Source organism: Camelina sativa, chromosome 15 (assembly GCF_030686135.1).
Source record: "Camelina sativa cultivar CO46 ecotype springtype chromosome 15, ASM3068613v1".
Lineage (NCBI taxonomy): Eukaryota > Viridiplantae > Streptophyta > Magnoliopsida > Brassicales > Brassicaceae > Camelina > Camelina sativa.
Window position 1 is genome coordinate 28,713,569 of NC_141894.1, and position 25,020 is coordinate 28,738,588.

At 33.6% G+C, this 25,020-nt stretch overlaps 2 protein-coding genes and 1 long non-coding RNA gene across 28 annotated transcripts; 2 read left to right on the forward strand and 1 right to left on the reverse strand.

The window, feature by feature from the left end:
• Positions 1 to 1,305: 1,305 nt before the first annotated feature.
• LOC104747594 (uncharacterized) lies at positions 1,306 to 21,778 on the reverse strand. 26 transcript variants are annotated; one of them, XR_015582947.1, is made up of 18 exons: positions 21,520 to 21,778; positions 21,397 to 21,428; positions 21,249 to 21,300; positions 20,866 to 21,033; positions 20,695 to 20,773; positions 20,552 to 20,609; positions 20,272 to 20,436; positions 20,039 to 20,116; positions 14,510 to 14,570; positions 14,242 to 14,345; positions 14,016 to 14,050; positions 13,760 to 13,793; positions 13,549 to 13,617; positions 12,829 to 12,901; positions 12,649 to 12,708; positions 9,836 to 9,871; positions 9,437 to 9,493; positions 8,395 to 8,711 (listed from the first exon to the last, which is right to left on the reverse strand). It is a non-coding gene; the product is annotated as an uncharacterized LOC104747594 (long non-coding RNA). The 26 variants fall into 26 exon arrangements; XR_015582946.1 differs by lacking the exons at positions 8,395 to 8,711; positions 20,552 to 20,609 and adding an exon at positions 1,306 to 1,663 and having other exon boundaries at positions 13,988 to 14,050; positions 20,700 to 20,773; XR_015582938.1 differs by lacking the exons at positions 8,395 to 8,711; positions 9,836 to 9,871 and adding an exon at positions 1,306 to 1,758.
• LOC109129314 (protein IN CHLOROPLAST ATPASE BIOGENESIS, chloroplastic-like) lies at positions 4,673 to 8,189 on the forward strand. The gene is made up of 6 exons (XM_087489112.1): positions 4,673 to 4,832; positions 5,052 to 5,144; positions 5,329 to 5,408; positions 5,639 to 5,742; positions 7,128 to 7,185; positions 7,914 to 8,189. The coding sequence occupies exons 1-6, from the start codon at positions 4,673 to 4,675 to the stop codon at positions 8,187 to 8,189; spliced, it is 771 nt and encodes a 256-aa protein (XP_087345238.1).
• Positions 15,463 to 19,782, forward strand: LOC147927270 (uncharacterized). Its single transcript, XM_087489114.1, has 6 exons — positions 15,463 to 16,270; positions 16,368 to 16,971; positions 17,050 to 17,708; positions 17,798 to 18,872; positions 18,959 to 19,531; positions 19,671 to 19,782. Exons 1-6 carry the CDS (start codon positions 15,463 to 15,465, stop codon positions 19,780 to 19,782), a joined length of 3,831 nt encoding a protein of 1,276 aa, XP_087345240.1.
• Positions 21,779 to 25,020: the final 3,242 nt, after the last annotated feature.

Consider the following 25,020-nt stretch of genomic DNA (forward strand, 5'->3'; position numbering starts at 1 on the left):
AAAATAAATTTTTAGATATAAAGAAGAATGGGGTTTTGTTCACTATCAAATGGAAAATAGTTGAATAAAATTGTAGAATGTTAGTTTAGAAAAAGAAAATACAGAGACAAAGAGGAAGATAGTTGAATAAATTTATGAATGTTGGTATTCATATTCTAATATTTAGAAGTTGTCAAAAAAAATTATATATACTTCTTATTAAAAAAACAAATTCTAGAGTTATATTCAAGAAATTGAGGAGCTAACATAAATGTAAAATTTAGTTAACCAAAAACTTATTTGTTACAAAATATGCATCCTTATCAAGTTTTTATTCGATATATTTTTTTGAATTTTTAGACAAGAATTGTAGACTGGTTAAATCTCTCAAAACAAAGTTGTTCATTCATGTATCTAATCATTCAATTGCAAAATAAGAAAACTTATGTGAAGTATTAAAAAAATGAACATCAAATTATATTTTCCAATTTAAGAAAACAAAAATAATCTTTACATATATTAAAAAAACAATAGCAACATTATTTAAAAAATGATAAATCATAAGCCTGAACATAGCGTGGGTATTGATCTAGTAATTATTAAAAGGTGAAACATAATTGCTAGATTTGGCGAGGGATTAAAAATAATGAGATATCCCAAATTTTTTTTTTGGATATCCCACATTAGATGGTTGTAAAGAATCTGGTCCGAATGTTCGGTTTTTCTAGGTTTGTTGGTTTGAGTCTTTGTATAAAGATTTTTCTCCTAATTAGTTGCAGACGTTTATTCCTAATTATGGTCCCTTCACTAGCATTGGTCTTCCCAATACACCAAACTACCAAAGTTGTCTCTCTTCTTCTCCATTCCGCTTTAAAATTTACGAAAAAGAAGGAATTAATTAAAAATTTAAAAGCTATATAAAAGTATTAATCAAAGAGCAATCAGTTGGTAGCTAAGGCGTTTAATTTACGTATTTAAATGGTTAACCGTCGTTTGTTTCTTCAAGTGAAGGTAGACATATCGCAGACAAGCCAGTAAAATCATGGGGAACATGTAAAGCAAAAGGTTCACTCCTAATAAAAGAAAGAAATTAGTTATATGTAATTGATCATATATTTGTATAAATAAATTTAAGATTATATATATATATATATATATATATATATATATATATATAAAGAAGATTGATAAATTGTATAAATAAAGAACAATAATAATTTTGTGTTTTCTTAGTCCTCAACAGAAGAAGAAGCTTAAGACTTTTCATTTTTTGAACTTGAGTGTGATTGATAAATTTTATAAATATAGAATAATAATAATGTTGTGTTTTTCAAGCCTAAGACTTTTCCATTTTCTTGCTTTTTTTTTAATGATGTGTTTGAGATTTTGGACAGTTTTTTTTCAAAAATATCAATATAAATTTGAAATTCAGAAGCTTATAACTAATAAACTGAAACTAAAGATTCTCAGCCGAACACGAAGAACATATCATACACTGCTTCCATAACCGTTCATCACCTCATGCACCTCTTTTCCAATGGTTATCACCGACTCACCGTCCTCACCATCCTCACCATCAGGAAACTCCAACGTTACACAATCATCCTCAAAACCCACATCAACCACCGCCTCCAGCGATAACAGCCCACCAGCGTTGTTTCCGACCACCCGCGTCATCCGTGATCTACATACATCCGGGAGATCTTCCAGTCATATTATCATTTTGGTCACCCGTACCCAAAATCGCCCCCTCGCTAATCCTAGCCGTCATATTTTTTACTATGAACCCACAAAAAGATAAAGAAAATATAAAGATAAACCACATGTAACTTAATATAAAAAGGAGAAAATATTATTTAATTAATCATTTCCTATAAATTCGTCTATCGCAAATTTTTCCTTTATTATTATTATCTTCCGGAATCCAAAAAAAAAAGAAAAGACTAGAAAAAAAAGGAAAAAAGAAACAGGAAAGCACCAAGTAAATTGATATATAAAGTAGGCATATATCGGGACATGTAAACCGGTAATTGACGAAATTAACCGTCTCTATTGCATATTTATTGACGGTTTTTGTTGGTTACGCGTCTCTTAAGAGAGAGCTTTTAGCCCATTAAGGCCCATCACTCTTTTTTTTCCTCTTCCCCACATCAGACCGAAACAAAATCAATGGCTATATTTTTGCTCAACTGCTGCTAAAAGCTGAATTTTACTAATCAAAACTTTTGGACATGCGCACTACACTATGTGTGAGGTTGAGGAAACAGAGTGAAGAGAAGCATGGCCCTTCGCTTTTCCTAATAGTTCAAGCACTTCTGGTGGTAAGTCTTTCTCTTCTTGACCTGAAAACAAACCTTCCTTAAAGATCATTAGTTGCACCTTGTCCTGTGAATTAATTGATTTCAAAACAGTAGAAGGTGTTATGTAAAGATTGGTTTTGTTTGACTTAGCTCCCTTTGACATGGTCTGTTGCATTTCATGCACTTCTTGAGGGGTGAGTGGAGCTAGAGTATGCTTCTTGTTGTTGTGCGAGAAAGTATAGTAGTTGGTTCGACCATTGTGTAAAGTCTCCTTATCAAATTGCCATGGCCGTCCTAGAAGAAGGTGTCCAGCTTGCATAGGAACCACATCACACACAACTTGATCTGAATATTTGCCTATGGTGAATGGTATGGTGACTTGCTCGGAGATCCTTAGTTCAGCCTCATCATTGAGCCACTTAAGTCGATATGAATGGGGATGCTTTGTCTTTTGTAGATCTAGCTTATCAACCAAATACTTAATGGCTACATTAGTACATGAACCACCATTAATGATTAAGCTACATACCTTGGAGTTCATTGAGCAGCGAGAGTGGAAGATATTTTCTCTTTGAATTGTTTCAGGATCAAAAAGAGTGCTAAGAGCCCTCCTTATAACTAGAAGCTCTCCCATCTCTGGATAGTCCACAATATCCTCCTCAGATTCAACATGTTCTTCTTCCTCATCTTGTGATTCATACTCTCCATTGGCTTTAAGGATCATTACTCGCTGGTTTGGGCACTCCCTTGCATAGTGTCCTTTGCCCTGACATTTAAAACAAGTAATATCACGAGCTCTTTGGTTAGTAGGCTTACCTTGCTCTGGTTTGGTTATTTTTGATGCCTCAGGTGCAGCTCTTTTAAATCTCTGGTCCACATCAAGAGATTTTCCCTTGTCTAAAGGTTTCTGAGGTAGCGGTGTCCATGGAGTCTTACTGCGGTTAGTAGAAGCTGTCTTCCTTTTGATGTGTTGTTCAGCTTGGACTGCTAGGTGCAACAACTCTTCAAGATCATGATATGTTTGTCTTTCCACCTTTCTAGCAATCCGATCATGAAGACCATCTAGAAACTGTGCCATCAAGTTCTCCTCAGACTCTTCTACCTCCAACCTGTTTTTAAGAGATTCAAACTCTTCAAAGTATTCCTCAACAGATTTGCTTCCTTGTGAGAGCTTGCGGAACTTCTTTTGTAGCTCCCGATGGTAATAAGCTGAGACATATCTCTTTCTTAGCTGAAACCTCATATCATCCCAACTAGTGATTGGTATATGTCTATGCCTCCTCCTCTCACACATCTCTGTCCCACCAAGCTAAGGCATTGTCGGTAAGTTGAGCAGTAGCTAGGGATACCTTTCTCTGTTCAGAATAGTTGTAGTAGCCAAAGATATGCTCCATACGTCTTTCCCAATCATCGTATGCTTCAGGATTAAACTTTCCAGCAAATGTCGGCGGATTCAGCTTAAGATCATAGCCTCCTTCTCTTATGTTGCCTTCATCTCGTCCTCTACCTTGTTGATAGTGTCTCCTTGGCCTTTGGTGTTGATTAAGATCTTGATATTCTTCCTTTGAATCAGACTGATCTCAATTATCAACCTCATGGTTTCCTCTTGGCAAGTTACGAACTGGTGCTCTTGGCGCAGGTAGGGGTTGTTCAATTTGTGTCATGCGATCACCAAGTGTTTGGAGTTGTGCTTGAATAGCTGTTAGCATTTCAGCCATGTTCACCTCTCCTCCTTGTTCTCCCATGGTTCAATACGTTTTGATTTGGAGCGTTTAGCTCTGATACCAGATGATATAGGATCCCAGATGAGGGAACCCACGTGGATAGATGGAAATAGGCAAAGGGTTGATAACACTGTTCTGCCTATTTGATGGATGATAGATGGAATGCATCAAAGAGATGATAAATAGACAAATGGTTGAAAACACTATTCTGTCTATTTGGTAGCAGTGGAAGATGAAGAGATAGATGGGTGGATTGAAGGACGCCACACAGATCTGTGAAAGGATCTATGATAAGTCAAGTCTCAGTCTTCAAGGATTCACACACAAGAAGAAGGAGAAAAGGGTGGTTGCTTCTATCTCAGAAGAAAACCTAAGAAAACTCTCATTTTATTTCATTAAAACTTGAAAGGTTACAATGCTGAGAAGGGACCTTATATAATGATCCAGCAGCGGGGACCTTCTAGGGTCGAAATTTATTACAAATAAAAGGACTAAACTTGCAAAAACAACAGACTCGATTTTAGGACTTAAATAAATAAAAGACTCATAAAGACCCAACGGTCGATTCCTGCAAACAAGAAAATAACGACCATTTATTATTTGAATTCAAACACTTACCTTGATAATAGCTCTCATGCACGCTCCAGCCCTTCACTGATTGCTACGGAAATGATGAAAAGAACGTGTTCTTTAATTCCTTGTAGAACTGGGAAAAATGATGCTTGTGGAGTCTTCTCTTTGGAATCTTCTAGTTCAATGAGAGTAATCAGACTTGCAATGGACTTTTTGAATTGTTCCCTTAAGGTTCTTGCTCCCAACCTTGTCATAGGTTTGTGTATCATTATTGGCAGAATGGGTTCTTCAGGAAATGGTAGAACGGGTTCTTCAAAAATTGGTAGAACGGGTTCTTCAGGAAATGGCAGAAAGGATTCTTCCAGAAGTTTACTATTGATGTCCTCATCACTTTTGTAGGAAAATGCAGTGACTATCTCTATAAGTATGCTTGGTGGGAGAGATAACAATTTTAAAAGAATGTGTAACACATAAGTTCGTGCAGGGCATGTATCATTTATCAAAGATGTAGCTGCCACTGAACCTCCAATGCATCTTCAGCACTTACTCAAAGTGCTTCAAACAAGAGGTTAATAACAATCTCAATTTGTTACTCATTAGGTCCAAGCTATGTGTGTTTGGGATATAGAACAGTTTATGCAAGTTCTGGCTACTAATTCCCTATTAGTGATATTAATTGAGTACTCTGGCTTTGTAATATTGGAAAAGGGAAACTTGTGGATCTTAGAATCTCTCTTGTTTTCGTTCTGTAGGTGAAACAATCATCTCTCCTGGAGCTAAGCAGGGACTGATACCTCTTGCTATTCCGCTTTCGAAGAATCCTTCAGGTAAGGTCACACATTTGATCGAATCCATTTGCTTTTTATTTTTATCAGGATCTTTTGTTTAATCTTGTGTGTTTCTGGTTTATTGTCTAAGTAGGCTTACTGCACTTGTGAGATGGCCTACTGCTCCTCTAGGGTTAGAGAGATTTGGATCATTCTTGATAACTGTTGCAATGGTAAATAAGTATATGTTGTTGGGATTTTCTTGATTTTAACTTTTGCTATATGAGAACATTAGAACAGAATGGATATGCCAGTTGTGGAAGTTTGGAGGAGTGGTGATGTGATTCTTGATGCTCTGATACCACTTGATGTGATTCTCCCAAGGATCAACACTCTAAGGTAGGTAGACTGGTAACCCTAGAATTCCGATGGCTCGCAAAGCTGGATGATAAGGCGTGAGATAAACTCGAAAATCCTTATGCCCCAAACTCTCTTAAAACAAACCAAACAAAGTAAGGCGGTGGAACTTTAGATAAAAGCTTCGCGGAGACAGATGATAAGGCGTGAGACGAATCCCAAAAATCCTTGTGCCCTAGACTCTCTTATAACGACTCTTCAATCCTCAGCTAGTGAATGACAACGTCGAGTGCGGCGGAATCACTTGATATACCGAAACTCTTTGATGTAACCCACCAAGGAGAACTCTTTGATGTAACCCACCAAGGATAAAGAACAAGTTAAGGAACAAAGGAGTTTACCACTCTCAAATAAAAGATAAAAGATTTCTTGATTGAATGATTTTCTCAAATGAGATTACATGTGTTTATAAAGAGACAGAAAACTTGGTCACAAAGCCAAGTATTTCTTGAAACTAATAAGACATTAAAGATAGTAAGTTGAATGAAGATTCAACTCTTGGTGCATGTATCTCTTATAATCGTCACTCTTCTTTGACCACAAAATAAAGTGATTATTTTGGGCTTTCTTGGACTTGTATTAGGCTCAAAGTGGACTGGACTTGATAGATATCATCCCCAATATAATTTCCTATGTTTTCTTTGGCCATAAGCTCTTTAATTGACCTAGTATGTGTTTCCTTGATCATCTCTCTTTGACTCTTTGATCCAATTTGCTGATGAGAAACAACATGGGCTGTATGATTTATTCCCTTTGGGCTTAGTAGAAACAGCTCTTGGTTGCCAAACATAATTCTGGGAGCTCCTAAACCAATTAGACCTAAAACTCTTAAGGTGAAGAACTAGATTGACCTCCTTTGGCAAATGAAGTGTATCTTTGTGGTTTGTTGGCCAAATCTTGTTTTCTTGGACTTTTTGGAAAAATACGAGATCCATTGACATCCTCCAACTGATTTCGTGTCGAAATTGTTGATGAGTTGGTCTATGTAACACGATATTTGGCTCAAACGTGAAACTGGAATTGGGATAGATCCACTGACTTGAAATATCCATATCTTTCACATATGAACTGATATTAAGGTGATTCCTATTCTCTGTGGTTATGTAATGGATAAAGATTCCAGAACAGTTTGGTTCATACCTTGAATCCTTCTGACCTTCTCGGAATCCTCCGTTGAATGCTCGTAGGTCCAAATCGCATAGCCATGATTTCATCTGATTTGTAAAATGAACAACTCCTTCATATGAACTCTGATTGGACTGATTCCACTTCGAGATATGCTCTAAGTGAGGTAAGAATGTATCCCGAATAGTCGTTTGGCTGGAAGAATTGATCTTTGAATTCGTTTGTGTTGAACAAGATTGAAGGATCTTCTTAGATGGTCTCATGATCATATCAAGTGGAGTCCGGCTTATAGCTAGAAATGTAATGACTTTTCATTAGCTTAACCTTTTTTAGAGGACAATGTCTCTTGTTTTCGTTACCAAGTGTAACGCCCCGACCGCCACCTCTTAGTGGGTCCCTTGTCCAATCCCAGTCCATGTCCAATCACAGTTCCGCCAGTCACTTCCCGGAAGGTCACCCATCCTTAGACTACTCTAGCTCAAGCACGCTTAACTCTGAATTTCTCTCAGGACCCTTGACCAAAAAGATAAGTGCACATAGGTGACATAGGTGGCCAAATCAATTCTTTTAAACCTCTCCGCAAGTCTCTGAAACTGGGATGTCACAATTCACCCCCACTAACAGATTGCAACGTCCTTGTTCCGCACCAAGACCGTCACCCCCGACGGTGTGAGCCCACTCGACTCCACACGCGTCTGGGTTTGGCTCTGATAACGCCCCGACCGCCACCTCTTAGTGGGACCCATGTCCAATCCCAGTCCTTGGGTCCACCTTCCTTATTGGGCCCCACATCCTCTCACTAGGCCCGTGAGTCCATCTCTATCCAACGGCCGGATTTCTACGTCCGGGAGGCTATAAAGAATTGTTAACATCTCTACAAATCACCATATGATCTTTTCCTGTGTTTTGTCCTCACTCGCACAGTTCCGATAGTCACTTCCCAGAAGGTCACCCATCCTGAGACTACTCCAGCTAAAGCACGCTAAACTCTGGAGTTCTCTCAGGACCCTTGACTGAAAAGATAAGTGTACTTTGGTGACATAGGTGGCCAAATCAATTCTTTTAAACCTCTCTGCAAGTCTCTGAAACCGGGGTGTCTCACCAAGAAGCAATTTTTAACATTTTCTGATATTCAGGTAGGTGAGTATATTCACCGGATTCTGGTTGAAAAAGATGCAAAAGAGTTGACAGTACTTTATCGTGCTTCAGCAAAGGCAGGTGAAAAACTTTACAAAAAGGGTGCTTTTGCTGAATCTCAAATTGACAATCTCAATGTCTACGTCTTGAAGAAGGTAAGACTTTAAAAACCAGTAGGATAGTGTCCGCGCTACGCCGCAGGGTTGTTTTTGTATTTTTTATTTTAAAGATAAATTTTTGTATGGTGTTTGTAATTAAAATTTATTATTAATATAGTTTTTGACAATTTTATTGGTAATATTTTGTTTTAGGTTTTTGTTATTATTTGTTTCTGGTTATCTTTTATTTTATTATTGTAATGAAATTATAGACTAAAATCAATTATGTTTTTATTGTATTATGATGCATTGAAGCACCATTATTAGTGTTAGCTTTCACACCATAGCTCATCAAACCTATCTATACTATTAATTGGGGAGTACACTTAGGATTAAAAAAAATACAAATAACGAGTATTCCATATTATGCCCTCACGCAGAAAATAAAGGACGAACAGAAAAAAAATTAATTTAAGTGCATATATGTAATCAAACTGGAGCCAAACACGCAGATCCTTATTGTTAGGGATTATATTATTCGGATCTTTGATATGTTGGTGACCAAGAACCAAATAACCGACTGATCTGAACCTAAAAATTCAAACCGTATCCAAATCAAAATTCTATAAATATTTGATCTGAACCTAAAAATTCAAACCTGAACCTAAAAATTCAAACCGTATCCAAATCAAAATTCTATAAATATTGTGATCGAAACCTTACAAAAATACCATCCCTTATCAAATCAAATAAAATTGGAAACAAAAATATTGATATCCCACTACTTAAATATTGTGATCGAAACCTTACAAAAATACCATCCCTTATCAAATCAAATAAAATTGGAAACAAAAATATTGATATCCCTAATCATACTCTCTAATACTACATGTAAAATATATCAAAAACGGCAACTACTTAAATATTGTGATCGAAACCTATACAAAAATACGATTCCAAAAATATTTAAAAATATGTTTACAAAAATATAGCAAATATACAAAAATATTGCAATCCCTACAATCTAAATAAACAAAAATTTACAAAAATATAAAATATATCAAAAACGGCAACAACTTAAATATTGTGATCGAAAATATAGCAAATATTACGTTAATGCAATTACGAAATCATATCAATCTAGAACAAAAAAAATGGGAACAACTTATATACGATCCCTTATCGAATCAAAAAAAATTGGAAACAAAAATATTCCAATCCCTAATCACACGCATCTTAAACTACTATAAAAACAATATGATAGAGCGTTACAAACAAACACATCAAAATTCTAATTTAATAGTTCAGAGAATCACCTTCGTAGAAGAGATGGCAGCTACCAATGGTTTGACTCATGTATCCGAACTCAAAGCCTTCAAAACAACATGGAAGATTTGTGTTAAGATTGTCCATACATGGAAGCAATATACTACTTTCAGTGGAGACACAATTGAAATGATTTTGGCTGATGCTAAAGTAAGTTTTTCTGGTTTTTATTTACTTTACACAAATTTGAATAAGTTTTATCTACTAACAATATGTTTTTCTGGTTTTTATTTACTTTACACAAATTTGAATAAGTTTTATCTACTAACAATATGTATATTGTTTCAGGGTACTCTTATTCATGCCACCATTAAGAAACAACAGATGAACAAATTTCAAAGGCTAATTGTTTTTGGAGAATGGAGAACAATAGAAAACTTTCAACTCACAAAATCATCAGGGAAGTTTCGGGCAACCAAACATCCCTACAAGATGAACATCATGAACTCAACCATCATAACCCAATGTCCATCTGTATCAAATGATTTTTATTTGGATCTAGCTTCGTACGAGAATATTCTCGCAGAAGATGGATTGAATGAACACATTCTTATAGGCAAGTTTACTAACATGTGTTTCGTTGTAACTATAGTTATATATGATTATGATTATAGTATAGATACTAATAATAATTGAATATGCTCGACTTTAGATGTTGTTGGTCAGGTGGTTTCTATTGGGGAAATGAAAATGACAGAGCTCAATGATAAACCAAAAAAGAGATTAGCAGTTGAACTGCGAGATACCAGGTAATGAGATCTAAATCATAAAAGTTTACTTTTTAATATACAAAATTTTATAATTCTGTACATTTCGGGATGCAGTGATGTGCGATTATCATGCACCCTATGGGGTAAGTTTGCTGACCAGATGTGGCAAGCATGTCATGATGCAAACGATTCAATGGTCATATGCTTAATTCGATGTGCGAAGATCAACAACTACAATGGTAATGTCAAGTTTACACATATTTGACTAATATTAAAAATTTTGATTTTGATAATACAAATTTACAATCCTTTGTAGGTGAGAGAACAATCTCAAATGCTTTCGATATGTCATTGTTGTTAATCAACCCGGACGACTACAGTACTGTAGATGATTTTACTGAGAAGTACTATTCTAAACTACTTATTTAATTACATGTGATTAAATTTACTATTGTCATGATGTGAGTTTAATTTACTATTGTCATGATGTGAGATTGATTTTTATGGTATACAGACTACCAAGAGATGATTTGAAAATCACTTGTGCGGACAGAAACTCTTCGTGCGTAAAGATGTCAAATGACAAGGACGATTATATCAACCAGTACCCACCAAGCACAATTTCTGATCTTCTCGAAGCTACCATGGTAAAATTAATTTTTAAAAACTCTTCCTTAATAGTATAACTTATAATTCTAATTTTGATTGCATGTTCATTTTAGGAAGGGAAGTTTAAAATATATTGTACTATCTATCACATTGACATGGAGTTTGGCTGGTACTACTTTACCTGTGTAAAGTGTAAACAAACATGCTTTCTCAAACCAAAAAAGGAGAACGAAATCATCACCAAAAACAAAAAAAAGTCTCTTTGAGTGCAAGACTTGCAGCCAAGATGTTTCAAAAGTTGTATGCAGGTAAAGTAGTATATTGATTAAAAATTTCTTTGAAAAAAGACAATGGTAAAGATGTTTTGGTCTAACACTATAATTTTTTTCATAATTTTCTATTTTAGGTACAAACTGGTCGTGGATGTCATGGACAGCACTGGTGAGTCAAAGTTTATTCTCTTTGCACCAATGCTATAAAGGTAGTTAACCAAACTTCACTAGATGTTCTAGGAGGACAGTATGATGAGGTATGTATTAAAATTATCTATAATACTAATCGATAAGGGATTATTCTTAGTATACAAAAGTTAATATTAACTAAAAGAAAATATTTTCAATATCTTTTTGTATAGATACGAGATCCTACAATTGTGCCAAAACCTTTGCAAGAATTGGTAGGAAAGAATTTCCTATTTCTAGCTTCTGTAGAAACCAAAAACATTCTGGATGGTAAAGAGACTTACAAGGTGTCTTACATTGAGTTGGGTGATAACACTACACAAGTTGACAATATTGAAGATTCCGAGTGTCAAGCTGATCCTAGGGATGTTATATCTACTGAAGTTCAGGTAAATTACAGCAGTCTCTTTTTAAACGTTTAATGGTAATATTATATAACTATCGACATCTGTTTTGTAGGAGCAAGTTTTGGTGGGCAATGGAAATGAAAGGACAACACCTTCTTCAAAACGGAAAGAAGATCATGATGAGCAGTCATCAACTTCAAAAAAGATCTGCCTACCATCGAATAAAGAAGCCATTGAAGAGGCTATTGAGAAGATTCCAGAAAAGGAAGGGGGTGATGCTTAAGATTTGGATAATGATCTGTACTTTTAAGGTCGAATTTACTTAGGTTTTATGGTTTTTTAGAATAAAATAGTATGGTTTTTTTTAGTTTTAACTTGACCTATTCCAAAAGAATTGGCTAAGTTTAAAACTTTTTTCCATCCTATTCAATTTATTTCTTGGTTGTAATACATTCTTTTTAAACAATTTAATAATTTTCTACCTTAGAGGGAGGTATTGGTTTAGGATTTAGAAAGAGTTTTAATGACTTTGTGTTTTTAAAAATCTTGCTGATTTTTAAAATCATAGAAAATTAGAAAGTAAAAATGAAGGATTCTATAAGAGATTGTTTAGGAAGTTATTTTAAATCTTGCTGATTTGTGTTTCCTAATCTTGTAAAATATTTCATAAAATCTTTCAAAATCTTTCTATTTGATGAAAGAGTTTTCATGACTTTTGTTATGAAGGAAATGTTATAAAATCCTAAACCAATAACACAAAATTTGAATTCATTAACAATCCATGATTCTTTTGTTTTAATTGAATAACATAAAACTTTTAATGACTTTATAAGACTCTTAATCCAATAACACTAGATTTATCAAGATTTTAGATAACTTTTTACAAATCCACAACCAATAACACCAAATTTTTAAAGAATTTTAAAAAGTCTTGATTGAATAACAACATATTTTACATAACTTTTAAAATCATTCAAATTCTTTCTAAATCCTAAACCAATAACCCCCCTTAGTTCTTTAACTATCATGATTGTTTCAATACAAAATTAAAAAGCAGTAGAGATTTCAGACTAACCAAATGTGATTGTGATTCAATCATGCTGCTTACTCTGAATGTCGGAGATCACATCTCCTTCTTCAAGTCCTCATCAAGGAAAGATTTGTAATATTAATACACAGAAAATCATTGACATGAAATCCATACTAAATCAATTAAAATGGATCGAAATAATAAAAAATGACAGAAAAGACTAACCTGAACCCTTTTAATTATTAAGTTCCCTGGATTTATGATACATTGTGATGAAACATCGTGAACATTGCATCTCCTACATGAAATTAGAATAATTCAATTATAAATTACTATACAAATATATTTGCAAAGTAAAAGAGTGATTTAGGGAATGATATAGACGAAGATTAAATGTTGATGAAATCATTAGGATATGGCAAACTATAGTATAAACTTTATTATAAAATCACCAGCGTCAAAAATTATTTTTAAAACCATGTCAATGAAGAATAGAATATTTTCAGTTATTTAATACTATAGATTGGAAAAAATATATCTCACTTCCTTTCTTAATAGGATAGAATTGTCCAAAACTAAATCTCAAAAAATATTATTCTTTTAGTTGCTATAACCATGGGACAGTTTTACCATCAAGAATGGTAACGAATCAGCAATAATTGTACATTATTCTAAACAACTAAATTTATACACCAAAAGTTACTCTAAGGATTCTTCTATAAACACTCTGCAATGTTTACGACTATAAGAAGAACTTCTTAATACAGATTAAATTTTAGAAGATAAGAAAAATGAAGAAGAGGAAAACTAATGCTCAATCTGGATCTAAAAAAAAAACACATACGGGTAATGAAATCATTAATGCTACCATACTGAGGAATCATTCAAATGTTATTAATGTTGCAGATGTTTTCATGAGAATTTATGATGGTTTAAAGCACAAACCTGAAATTTTCAAGACGGTTTCCCACCCTCAACAACCGCCAATGCCCTCTCATGGCCAAATCATGAGACCTGGTAATTAATATAGATAGTTGTGTCATAAAAACATTTGATAAACAATTATGTTTGAAAATCTTTTACTATTGTATTTTTAACAGGTGCTACTACTACATACTCACAGAGAGAAAGACCAGTATTGTTAGCTGTTACATACCTACAATGCCTTCCCAATCCTCAGCGTGCAGCACCTACCAAGAGAAAACCAACACATCAATATATTCAATATGAGAATCATCCATTTGAAATTAGCAAAGAAGTTTGGTGTTAAAGACTTAATATCTGAATATAAATAATATATTTATGACTACTGTTTTATAAAACATATGAAACTCCATTGTTAAAGAATTATCAGGAACAACTCAAAAGACTGGGATCACTTCACTGGAAAATCCTTCGCAAGAGATAGCTACCTCGAATCATTTAACTAATACAGAATATACACCACCTACCAAAAGAAGACATTCAAGAAGAATAATTTCAGAATTTAGTCCTCCATCTGTAAATAGCAAACAAGGTACTAAACCATATTTTCAGGTCAATATAATGTAACCTTGCTAAAGTCTTATGTATGTACTTTTTTGTTTGTTTTTGTAACATATCAGTCACGAATTTAGCATCAAAAGGAAGATTACTTACCAGACCCAAAACAGGATTAAGGCTTGCAAAATTTCTTGCAAGGCAAAAGAAACCGAATGCTCCTTCAATCTTTGAATCATCAACATGCACTACGGATGATGGATCTAATAAATGCCAAAAAAGAGATTCACTAAACACAGGTTAGAAGTAACCATCTTTCTTTATAGAGTGACATTTTTAAAAATTGTATGTAATTCAAATTCAAAATACTAACTTTAGTTAATTATCAAACATAGAAGGAAATGTAGTGCAAGAGCAACAAACATACCAATGCAGCAGCAGTTCCGACAATGATGATTCAGAAGATGACACTGATCTAGACGATGTTCCTGTTCAAGTTATGAAAGGGTATCAAATTTTAGACATTTTAGATGAAAGCTTGACCAAAGCTTTTGGATCCAAACCAAAACAAAATTGCAGAACTAAAGCAAAAAAAAAAAAAAACAGGTAGTCTATACAATTTATTTGTTTTATTTGTTTTATTTGTTCTATGTACATATACCCTAATGTTTCTCTTATAACCCGAAATTTGATGTGTTTGCAGAGTATCTTGATCATGGAGACCCTACCTACTCATGTTCATATTGTGGCGCTATTATGTGGTATGGTGAGAGAATAAACAGGCACAAGAGGGATAAGAATCCTACTTTCACACAATGTTGCTTGCAAGGAACAGTAAAGTTGCCTTTTCTACACAATCAACCTGAGCTGTTATTTGCGTTGCTAACAAACGATGACGAATTGAGTAGACACTTTAGGGAAAATATCAGAGCCTACAACATGATATTTTCATTCACTTCACTAGGTGGGTGTTGCGAAAATTCAGTTGTCAAGGGGCGTGGTCCAAACATGTTTCAGATACAAGGAGAGAATTATCATCTACTTGGTAGTTTGAAGCCTGTAGAAGGTGATTTCCCAAAGTTTTCACAGTTATATATTGTGGATACAGAAAATGAGGTCCAAAACAGAGCTGGTATCCTAAAGTATGTTAAACACCTTCTTTTTTTTAATCATTATTTTATTTTCTGTTACTATAGTAATTATATTTTATTATAAATTTGCAGCAAAGCTAAAAACTCAGGAAAATATAAAAAAAAACAGAAGTTAAGACCGGAAGTGATTGCTGCTATTATCAAGATGCTAAATGATGTCAATCCATATGTAGAAAACTTTAGGTCAGCTAGAGAACGGCTAGATACTAATCCAAAAGAAAGTTTTCATATGAGGATAGTCAGCGATCGAAAAAAAGACGGAAGAACCTATGCTGTCCCCACATCATCAGAGGTTGCAGCATTGATTCCCGGAGATTTTCATGTCGCAATGCCTACCAGAGACATTGTCGTTGAGGAACAATCAGGAGAATTACAAAGAATAAGTGAAATTCATCCAGCCTACCTAGCTCTACAATATCCGCTGTTATTTCCAAAAGGAGAGGATGGTTACAGAAATGGAATACTAAAAGCACCTGGTGGTTGTAAAAAAAACCAAAAAAATCGAGAATCAAAGCAAGAGAGGAAGTGCATCAGTATGCGCCAATGGTTTGCATTCCGTATTCAGGAAAGGAAGAACGAATCACATAATTTGTTGATGTCTAAAAGATTGTTCCAGCAATTCTTAGTGGACGCTTATACTACTATAGAGACTAACAGGTTAACTTATCTGAAGTTGAATCAGTCTACTTTGAGGGCTGCTAATTATAATACAGTGAAAGATGCTGCTAATGAAGGCAAGACAAATCTGAATGATCAAGGGACCAAATGTTATTTGCCAGCTTCTTTTGTTGGTGGACCTAGATATATGAGGAATATGTATCTAGATGCAATGGCAGTTTGTAAGTATTACGGATTTCCAGATCTGTTCATTACATTCACTTGCAACCCTAAATGGCCTGAGTTGGTCCGATTTTGTTCTGCTAGAAATTTGAATACTGATGATAGGCCTGAGATAATTAGCAAAGTGTTCAAAATGAAGCTAAACTCTCTAATGGATGATCTAACAAAGAAACACATGTTAGGAAAGACAGTGTCATGTAAGTATAGATTTTACTCATATTAATGTCGTACGGTTTTATTTTTAAACGATAATTTTATTATTTCTAATGTGTTGTTTTTTCAAATGCTTTCCAGCAATGTATACCATCAAATTTCAGAAGAGAGGCCTACCTCATGCACACATTTTATTGTGGATGCATCCAGATTCAAAGATGCCAAAATCAGAAGACATCGACAAAATGATATCAGCTGAAATCCCAGATAAGCATAACGATCCTGAGCTATATGAGATAGTTAAGGAGATGATGATTCACGGCCCATGTGGGGCAATGAACATGAATTCACCATGTATGGAAGAAGGAAAATGTTCTAAGTTTTTCCCTAAGAAGCATGTTGATCAAACCACAGTTGATAAAGAAGGTTTCCCAGTTTACAGAAGAAGGAAAACAAAACATTTTGTTGAGAAAAATGGTTTTAAGTGTGACAATCGTTATGTTATACCATATAACAAAGTTTTGTTACTACGATACAGGGCTCACATTAATGTTGAGTGGTGCAACCAAACAGGTTCTTGCAAATACTTATTCAAGTATGTTACTAAAGGGCTGGACCGTGTTTCAGTGGTTGTTGAGCCATCTCAGAAAAAAAAGGCTGAGAAAGGAAGACCTACTACCAACCAAGTCAGTAAGGAGACATCAGTTACAAGTGTTGATGAGATTAAAGATTTCTTTGATTGCAGGTATCTTCAAAAATTAGGGATCATAATTGTTTAAAGATTTAGTTATAATTATTCTAATTAACGAATTTTAATTGGCAGGTACGTTTCTGCTTGTGAGGCGGCTTGGAGAATATTAAAAAACCCAATAACTTACAGATCAACATCCGTTCAAAGATTATCTTTCCACCTAGAAGGGAAACACCTTATTTATTTCAAGGGAGATGATGAAGTCCAAACCGTTTTGGATAGAGGGGAGTTAGTAAATTCTATGTTCCTAGCTTGGTTTGAATTGAATAAGGTCTGCTCATTGGCGAAAACAAAGACATATGCGCAAATCCCTGAGTTTTTCACATGGGATGGGAAGAAAAAGAAATTTAATCTACGGAAAAGACCAGGTACGGCAATCGGTAGGATAAACTATGTACCCTTAGGGATGGAAGATGGATATTATTTACGTGTTCTCCTTAACACTCAGACAGGTCCTGAATCCTTTGATGACATAAAAACGGTTAAAGGAGTTGTATATCAAACTTACAAAGAGGCATGTTTTGCTTTGGGGTTGCTTGACAATGATCAGGAATATATTGATGATTTAGTCAGAACAAGTTTTTGGAGTACAGGTGATTTCTTACGTCGTCTGTTTGTGGTCATGCTACAATCTTTTAGTTTATCACAACTAGAAGTAGTTTGGAAAAAAACATGGGAATTACTAACCGAAGATATTGAGAAGAGACGGAGAGATTACTTTAAGCGACCAGGTATACTTACGTCTTTGGTTTTTAAAACCTAAGTCTATAATTATTGTGTTGAGATATCTAATCTATATAAAATATGTTTTTTTTTAAAGATCTCACTCTATCTGATGAGGATAAACAGAAGTTTGGCTTACAAGATATAGACAGCATGTTAAAAAGCAATGGTACATCTTTGTCTGCTTTTGCAACAATGCCTAAGCTACCAGAAGATATCATCGATGATACTAATCTGCTGATTGTTGATGAGAAAGACTATGATCGGGCTGAGCAGCAAGAAAAACATGACACATGGCTAAAGTCTATGACAGACGAGCAGAAACAAATATATGCTGAGATCATGGAAGCAGTCAATAATGACATGGGAGGGGTGTTCTTTGTTTATGGATTTGGTGGAACTGGTAAAACCTTTCTCTACAAGACTCTTTCAGCAGCATTACGAGCAAGAGGATCCATTGTCTTAAATGTTGCATCCAGTGGCATTGCTTCTCTTTTGTTAGCAGGAGGAAGGACAGCACATTCTAGGTTCGGAATTCCAATTAATCCTCATGAAAGTAGTGTATGTACCATGACTCCTGGATCAGATCAAGCACAACTGGTAGCGGAAGCATCTATGATTATATGGGATGAAGCTCCAATGATGAGCAAACATTGTTTTGAATCATTAGATAGAAGTTTGTCTGATATCATAAAAGGAGCAAGTAATCGACCTTTTGGTGGAAAAGTTGTTGTATTTGGAGGAGATTTCAGACAAGTGTTACCCATCATCCCTAATGCTGGAAGGGCAGAAATATGTATGAGTGCACTAAATGCTTCTTATTTATGGGATCATTGTAAAGTATTGAGGTTAACAAAGAATATGAGGCTTCTTGCAAAGAATTTGAATCCCACGGCTGCCAAGGAAATAAAGGATTTCTCAGAATGGATACTGAAAGTTGGTGATGGAAAGATAGCAGAACCAAATGATGGCGAAGTGATGATAGATATCCCCGAGGAGTTTTTAATCACATCAGCAGACAATCCTATTGATGTAATTAGCAGAGAGGTTTATGGGGATCCTAAGTGTCTAAAAGATAAAAAAGATCCTTTGTTCTTTCAAGAAAGAGCAATTTTATGTCCAACAAATGAGGATGTTGGCATTATCAATGAATATATGCTTGACCAGCTAGAAGAAATTCATTTAGTCGAATAAACATAGGCTTCGAATATGTGTAATATTGTTTAAATTTATTAAGCAACGTTTTGAATCTGTTTGTAGGTGAGGAAAGGACATACCTAAGTTCAGATTCTATAGATCCAGCTGACAAACGTTTTGAAAACAATCCGGTGCTAACACCTGATTTCTTAAATAGTTTAAAGGTATCTGGTGTCCCAAATCATAGAATAAGATTGAAGGTTGGTTGTCCAGTAATGTTGTTAAGGAATATAGATCCAAGAGGAGGACTAATGAATGGTACAAGATTGCAGATCACACAATTGGCTGAGTTTGTTTTGGAAGCTATTGTGATTACAGGAGACAGAGTAGGCGACAAAGTGCTCATACCAAGGATATTGCTAACTCCTTCAGATACTAAATTACCTTTCAAAATGCGTCGAAGACAGTTACCTTTAGTTGTTGCATTTGCAATGACTATTAACAAAAGTCAGGGACAGTCATTGGATCATGTTGGTTTGTATTTGCCTAGACCATGTTTTTCACATGGTCAGCTTTATGTTGCAGTTTCAAGAGTGACTTCTAAAAAAGGTTTAAAGGTTTTGATTGTGGATAATGAAGGAAAACCTCAGAAGGAAACCATGAATGTGGTATTCAAAGAAGTATTTCAGAATTTGTAATGAGTGGTTTAAATGAAGAGAAAAGGTTTGGCAAGATAACTATTGTTTTCTTTCTTTTAAGTGAATTGTGTAAAGCAATGGTACATATTTCTCTATATTTGCGAATACATAATTTGATTTGTTTTCTAACTATAGGATGTTTAGCAACGATAAAAACACTGTCGAAGATGCTGAGGATGAGAAGTTACTGCACAAGAACTTTCTTTGGAAGGAGTATCGTGGTTTGATAATAGGGATTATGTTCTAATAATTTAGTATGGTTTTTATATGTTTGAACTAAACCTACAGTATCAACAACTTACGGTTTAGTTTCAAACTTTTTTCCATACTAAGGATTATTTACTTTCTTTAAATTTAATATGTTGACTTTGCTAATATTTGAGAAATTGGTAATTTTAATAAAACTTTTACTTCTTAATAACTTTACTAACATATATACTATCTAATGACATAGAAAAGGAAAAACAGAAAAAGAAAAGATCTATTGAATTTGAATAACTTACCAAGGATATATAATAGATTTCTTCATTCTACTTCTATTTTGAAAGTTTAGCTTATGTATCCCTGTAACAGAAATTACCCTAACATAAAAAAAACAAATTGACATTAGACTTTATTGGAATGAAATATAAGCTAAACTTTATAAAACTAAACAAAGTTTCGGTGTCTTATCTTTAATTTGGAAACTGCTTGCAAGGCAAAAGAAATCCAAAACTACAGTTTCTTATAAGCCAACCTTCGATCCAATTGTTGTGTCCACTGATCGTCTTATTGAAAGTAATTTAACCTACACTTAGAGAAATTAAACATTAGAGTTTTACAAGATTGAAGTAGAGTCATAAACAAATCAAGAAAAAGGTTTTGTTACTTATCTTTGATGTAGTGTTCTTCATTGGTTGTCCTGATTTGAAACAAAAGAAAAAATTAGGACAAATATAAAACTTGAATTTAAATCTATACGTTTATCGATGTGAACAACAACAAAATTCAACACCAGTTTTGAAAAACATTCAAACCTTTGAAAGAAAACTCATACTTGATTATATATCTTCAAGCTCAACTCAAACGCAACAACTATACATCAAAGTTCAAATAAATGATAGATATAAACAGTTTGTGAACTATAAGGCAGAAATAGAAAGAACAGATATAGATATACCTTACTTATACATTATAGACGAAAGATTATCTTCGAACACCACAAACATGGAGTTACGACATTGACAGGTGTATGCCCGCTGATACAAACACCAACAAAATCAGCTGAATTAAAAATCGAGGGCATGACTAAGTAGTATAAAAAACAAGATTTTTATTAAAAAAAACTCACCTCTGCGGCTGTCGAGGTTCCACTGAAACCGGAAGTAGAATTGAACTGAATTTAACCCTGACAAGGTAAAATTCAACATTAGAGATTTTAAAGAATGGTGTGAAGGCATTTACAGACAAAAAAAATGGGTAACGTTACTTATCTTTTCTTTAGTGTTCATTGGATTTCCTGATTTTTAACAAAATGAAATCATTAGAACAAACAGAAACCTTGAATATAAAACTTGATTCTATATCTTCAAGCTCAAATCAAATTATATAATCATACATCAAAGATCAAGTAAAAAAAACAGTTTATCCATTATATCTTAGTTTTTGCATATACTGTTTTGATCAAGTAGTTTCTAGAAAACAGAATTAGGAATATTAAAATATATGTATTACCTTAATTATCCATTATAGACGGAATCGAAGAATTTGATCTTCATTTTTTTTTCTGGTTTTTAATTAAAAAACAACAAATTAGAAAACAACAAAAAAAAAACCCAAGACTAATTTGCAGAAAGATTCAAACATGTACGCAAACCCATACCTGTTTTAATATCTTCAAGATCCAGATCCACCCTGTAATGAAGCATAAAAGAACAAGTAAACCACGAATCTAAACATTTTGTGAACTATAATGAAAAATAGAAAGAACAGATCAAGGTGTTACCTCACTCGATTATTGAAGACGAAATCGGAAACTCCATACAGACAGATCGATGATTAATCCTAATGGGGGTTATCCAATTGGTGATTGATCTTGAGGGATTATCCAAACTCGATTGAATTTGACCTATTTTATCGCGTCGGTTTTTGTATTGGAGACAACTCTTTCTTTTATTTGCGGTTCATCATTTTTTTTTGTCTTTTGGCTTTCACCAACGTAGATAATTGTTAAAAGCAAAACAATTGGGAATGCTAATGGGCCTGGAAAAAAAACCAACAACTACTAAATGTTATATTCAATTTTAGTGTGGCCCAATAATATTTCCAACAATTCTCAAATATTGAATGATAATATTCTAACTTCAACATAACTTGCAAAATATATATAATTATACAAAATACCAAAATTAAAAAAAAAAATCCCGCACGTACGTGCGGGTCTTTCACTAGTAAACTATTATAATCAATCCTAATTTTCCAAATATAGCAACATGTATAGAAAGAAATTTAAACAGCCTTTCTTTATATAGGTAATGAGCACAAATCACTGTTAAAAAGTTATCATACTTGGAATATACCCTATATGTAAATGCAACAAAAATAAACAAACAACTTGATTAGTTTATACACATCATACAAAATGGGTATGTGCAGTATTTTTTGTAAGATGTGTTTACAACTAATCAAATAAACAATAAATTGGTGTTTCAGTCTCTAACACTTAACAAACTAATGTTATTTACTCTAGAATCATGGTCTCTTACGTATTATTCTTTTGAGATAATCAAGACGATTAGTAGATCTATTGGAGAGTTTATACGAAATTTTGAGTAATATTTTTTGTTAATATTTCATGAAGAAACTGAAACAAGAGATATATAAATGAGAAGACACTCGGTCGTACTTACCTCTATTGCTTTCTCACTAAATCTGGGTTCAAACTCAGTCTTTCTCAAAGACAAACGTATAATTTATAATGTTGTAAAAAAAAAGATATATTACTTTAAATGATGAATGTATTGTATAGTGATTGTATTTGTTTTTTTCTTATGTTTTTAGTGTATGTATGTGTATAACTTTTTACAGATAATTAATTTGTCTTTATATTGTAATATATATATGTGTACATTTTCATCGACTATCACACTTAATAAAACCTTTTATACATACTTGGAATATAGAAATTTAAGATGATTTAAGATTTATAATTTTTAATTGCTCCCATTTTAGTATTTTTATTTTACTATTTTATTACAAATGCATGCATTAATAAATACATGTTACATATATTAGTTTTACACAGTAAATATAATGTAAAGTCCCTACATGTTTACATTTATGAATAGTAGTTAGTAAAGTCCCTGCATATATTTTGTATGCACTTGTATAGATAACTAGTGATGGACTCGCACGTACGTGCGGGGTTTATTTTATAATTTTTTTTAAAAAAAAAATCCAACTCAGAATCCGATCCGAAAACTGGGTTCGGATTGGGTACGAATTTACCTATAAAACTCTATTGAGTTCTATTTTCCAATACATGTGGGTTCATGTTAGGATCAGATAGTACCCGACATCTGTTTGGGTATCCATCAAACCTGAATATATAAATATATCTAAACATATTTATAATATTTAGTATCAATATAATTCAGTTATCCAATAATTTTGACTACAATTAGTTTTATACCTAAATATCAAAAATAATCTAAATATTTATTTTTTTAAAATAAGCCAAAATTTAGTTAAATTTAATTAATATTAAATATTATTTTTTGGATACCCGGTAGTTTAGGTACCACTAATCAGGTTATGAAATTTAATCCAAACCGATAGTCCAATAGTACCCAAACCAAACCGAACCCATATATAAAAAATATTCAACAGATTCTATTTTTCTAAGCCCGCTTACCTGAACCCGATCTGGTAATACCTGAAAGGTTACCCGAATGTCTATCTTCACCGAAGGAAATCGACAACGATACCTGAAAAGTTACCCGAATGCCTACATGTTTACATTTATGAATAATAGTTAGTAAAGTCCCTGCATATATTTTGTATGCACTTGTATAGATATTTCACGTAATGTTTTCAAACTCTTAACGTCGTCATACCACTTAAATGGTTCGTTGCATTTGTCTAAAAATCATATGCAGCTTCTAAAGCAAAGCATTGCAAAATCTTCTAGGCCGGAAAGTCATATAAATGCCCTTGAATAAACTTTATAAGAGAAGAGAACATTGTGCTTTTTGCATTCCCAAAACTCATGTTAACATGGCAAAGCCAAAAAAATCATTTTCAAGAAAATTAAATTAAAAAGACTAAAACTTTAGCTGCAGAAATTAAGAACAAATAATAATAAAAAACAGTTCCAATTCTTTGAATGACCAACTAAATCCACAACAGTGGTCTAACGCAATATTATGCAAGTTAAGCAATAATTAGGAACAAAACTAATACCAAACAAAACAGGAACAATAGTCTGACTCAGATTCTAAGATTATGATATATGCTTTAATAGGCTGTATAAACATCATCAAGAGACAAAGACTAATATCTGGCATGCCTTCAATCTTATCTCTCAATGACAAATCCAGATCATTCTTCCATCATCAAACTCTTCTTTTGAAAGCCCTCTGACCTGAAAATATATAATTTCATATCATGAGATGTAAGAAAACCAATCAACAATACAGAAGAAAAAAATCATCAAGTTTTTAAAATATAGCCTTTTGATCTAAAATTAGGTCACGAAAATAAAAATAAAAACCTATTTGAGAGCAATATTTTGAAGTTTTGGAATTTTTTCAAGTAATCGAGATTTGGTTCTTAAAATCTCTGCGTTCATCGCCGCAATTGTCGCCTCCTCTGTTTTTATAATGTTCCTCACAGTCTTCCATTTACAAAAGAAAAAACAAATTCACAAAAACAAAACAAAATCGGATAAAAAAACTGAAGAACAGTCGTAAGAAATCGTCTTCTTGCCTTATTGGTTGCCATGGTGTTATCCATGGAATTTAATAGGAGTTACCATTCATCAAAGCACATTTGAAGCAGTCTTTTCATAACCTTGATAGTGTTATCATAACTGCAAGAAAACAAAACATCCGTAGTGGATTAAAAAAGATGAAAACTAAAAAAATGAAGCTTTCTTCTTTTGTGTCGGATACTGCAGAAGCTTGAACTATATGCTTCTCTGTGAGGGTTTTCGGGGACCAAGCACGACGCTCGACGGAGTTGCTGCCGCTTATGTTTGATGGCGCGTCCTTATTTTTTAGAACTTAGGTCAAATACCCTCATTCGTGGCTCGTGACATTTCTCTACATATTCACATATTTATAATTTTATACAACTACATGAAACACACCAAACCAAATCGATCTACTAGAAAAGTTCAAGTTTAGTATTTTATTTATCCTTCATGGACCAACTAACTTGGGCTATTTAGATTCAAATTTGTTTGCTAAATATATTTTGACTTAACCGATTAACTCTTATAGATTTT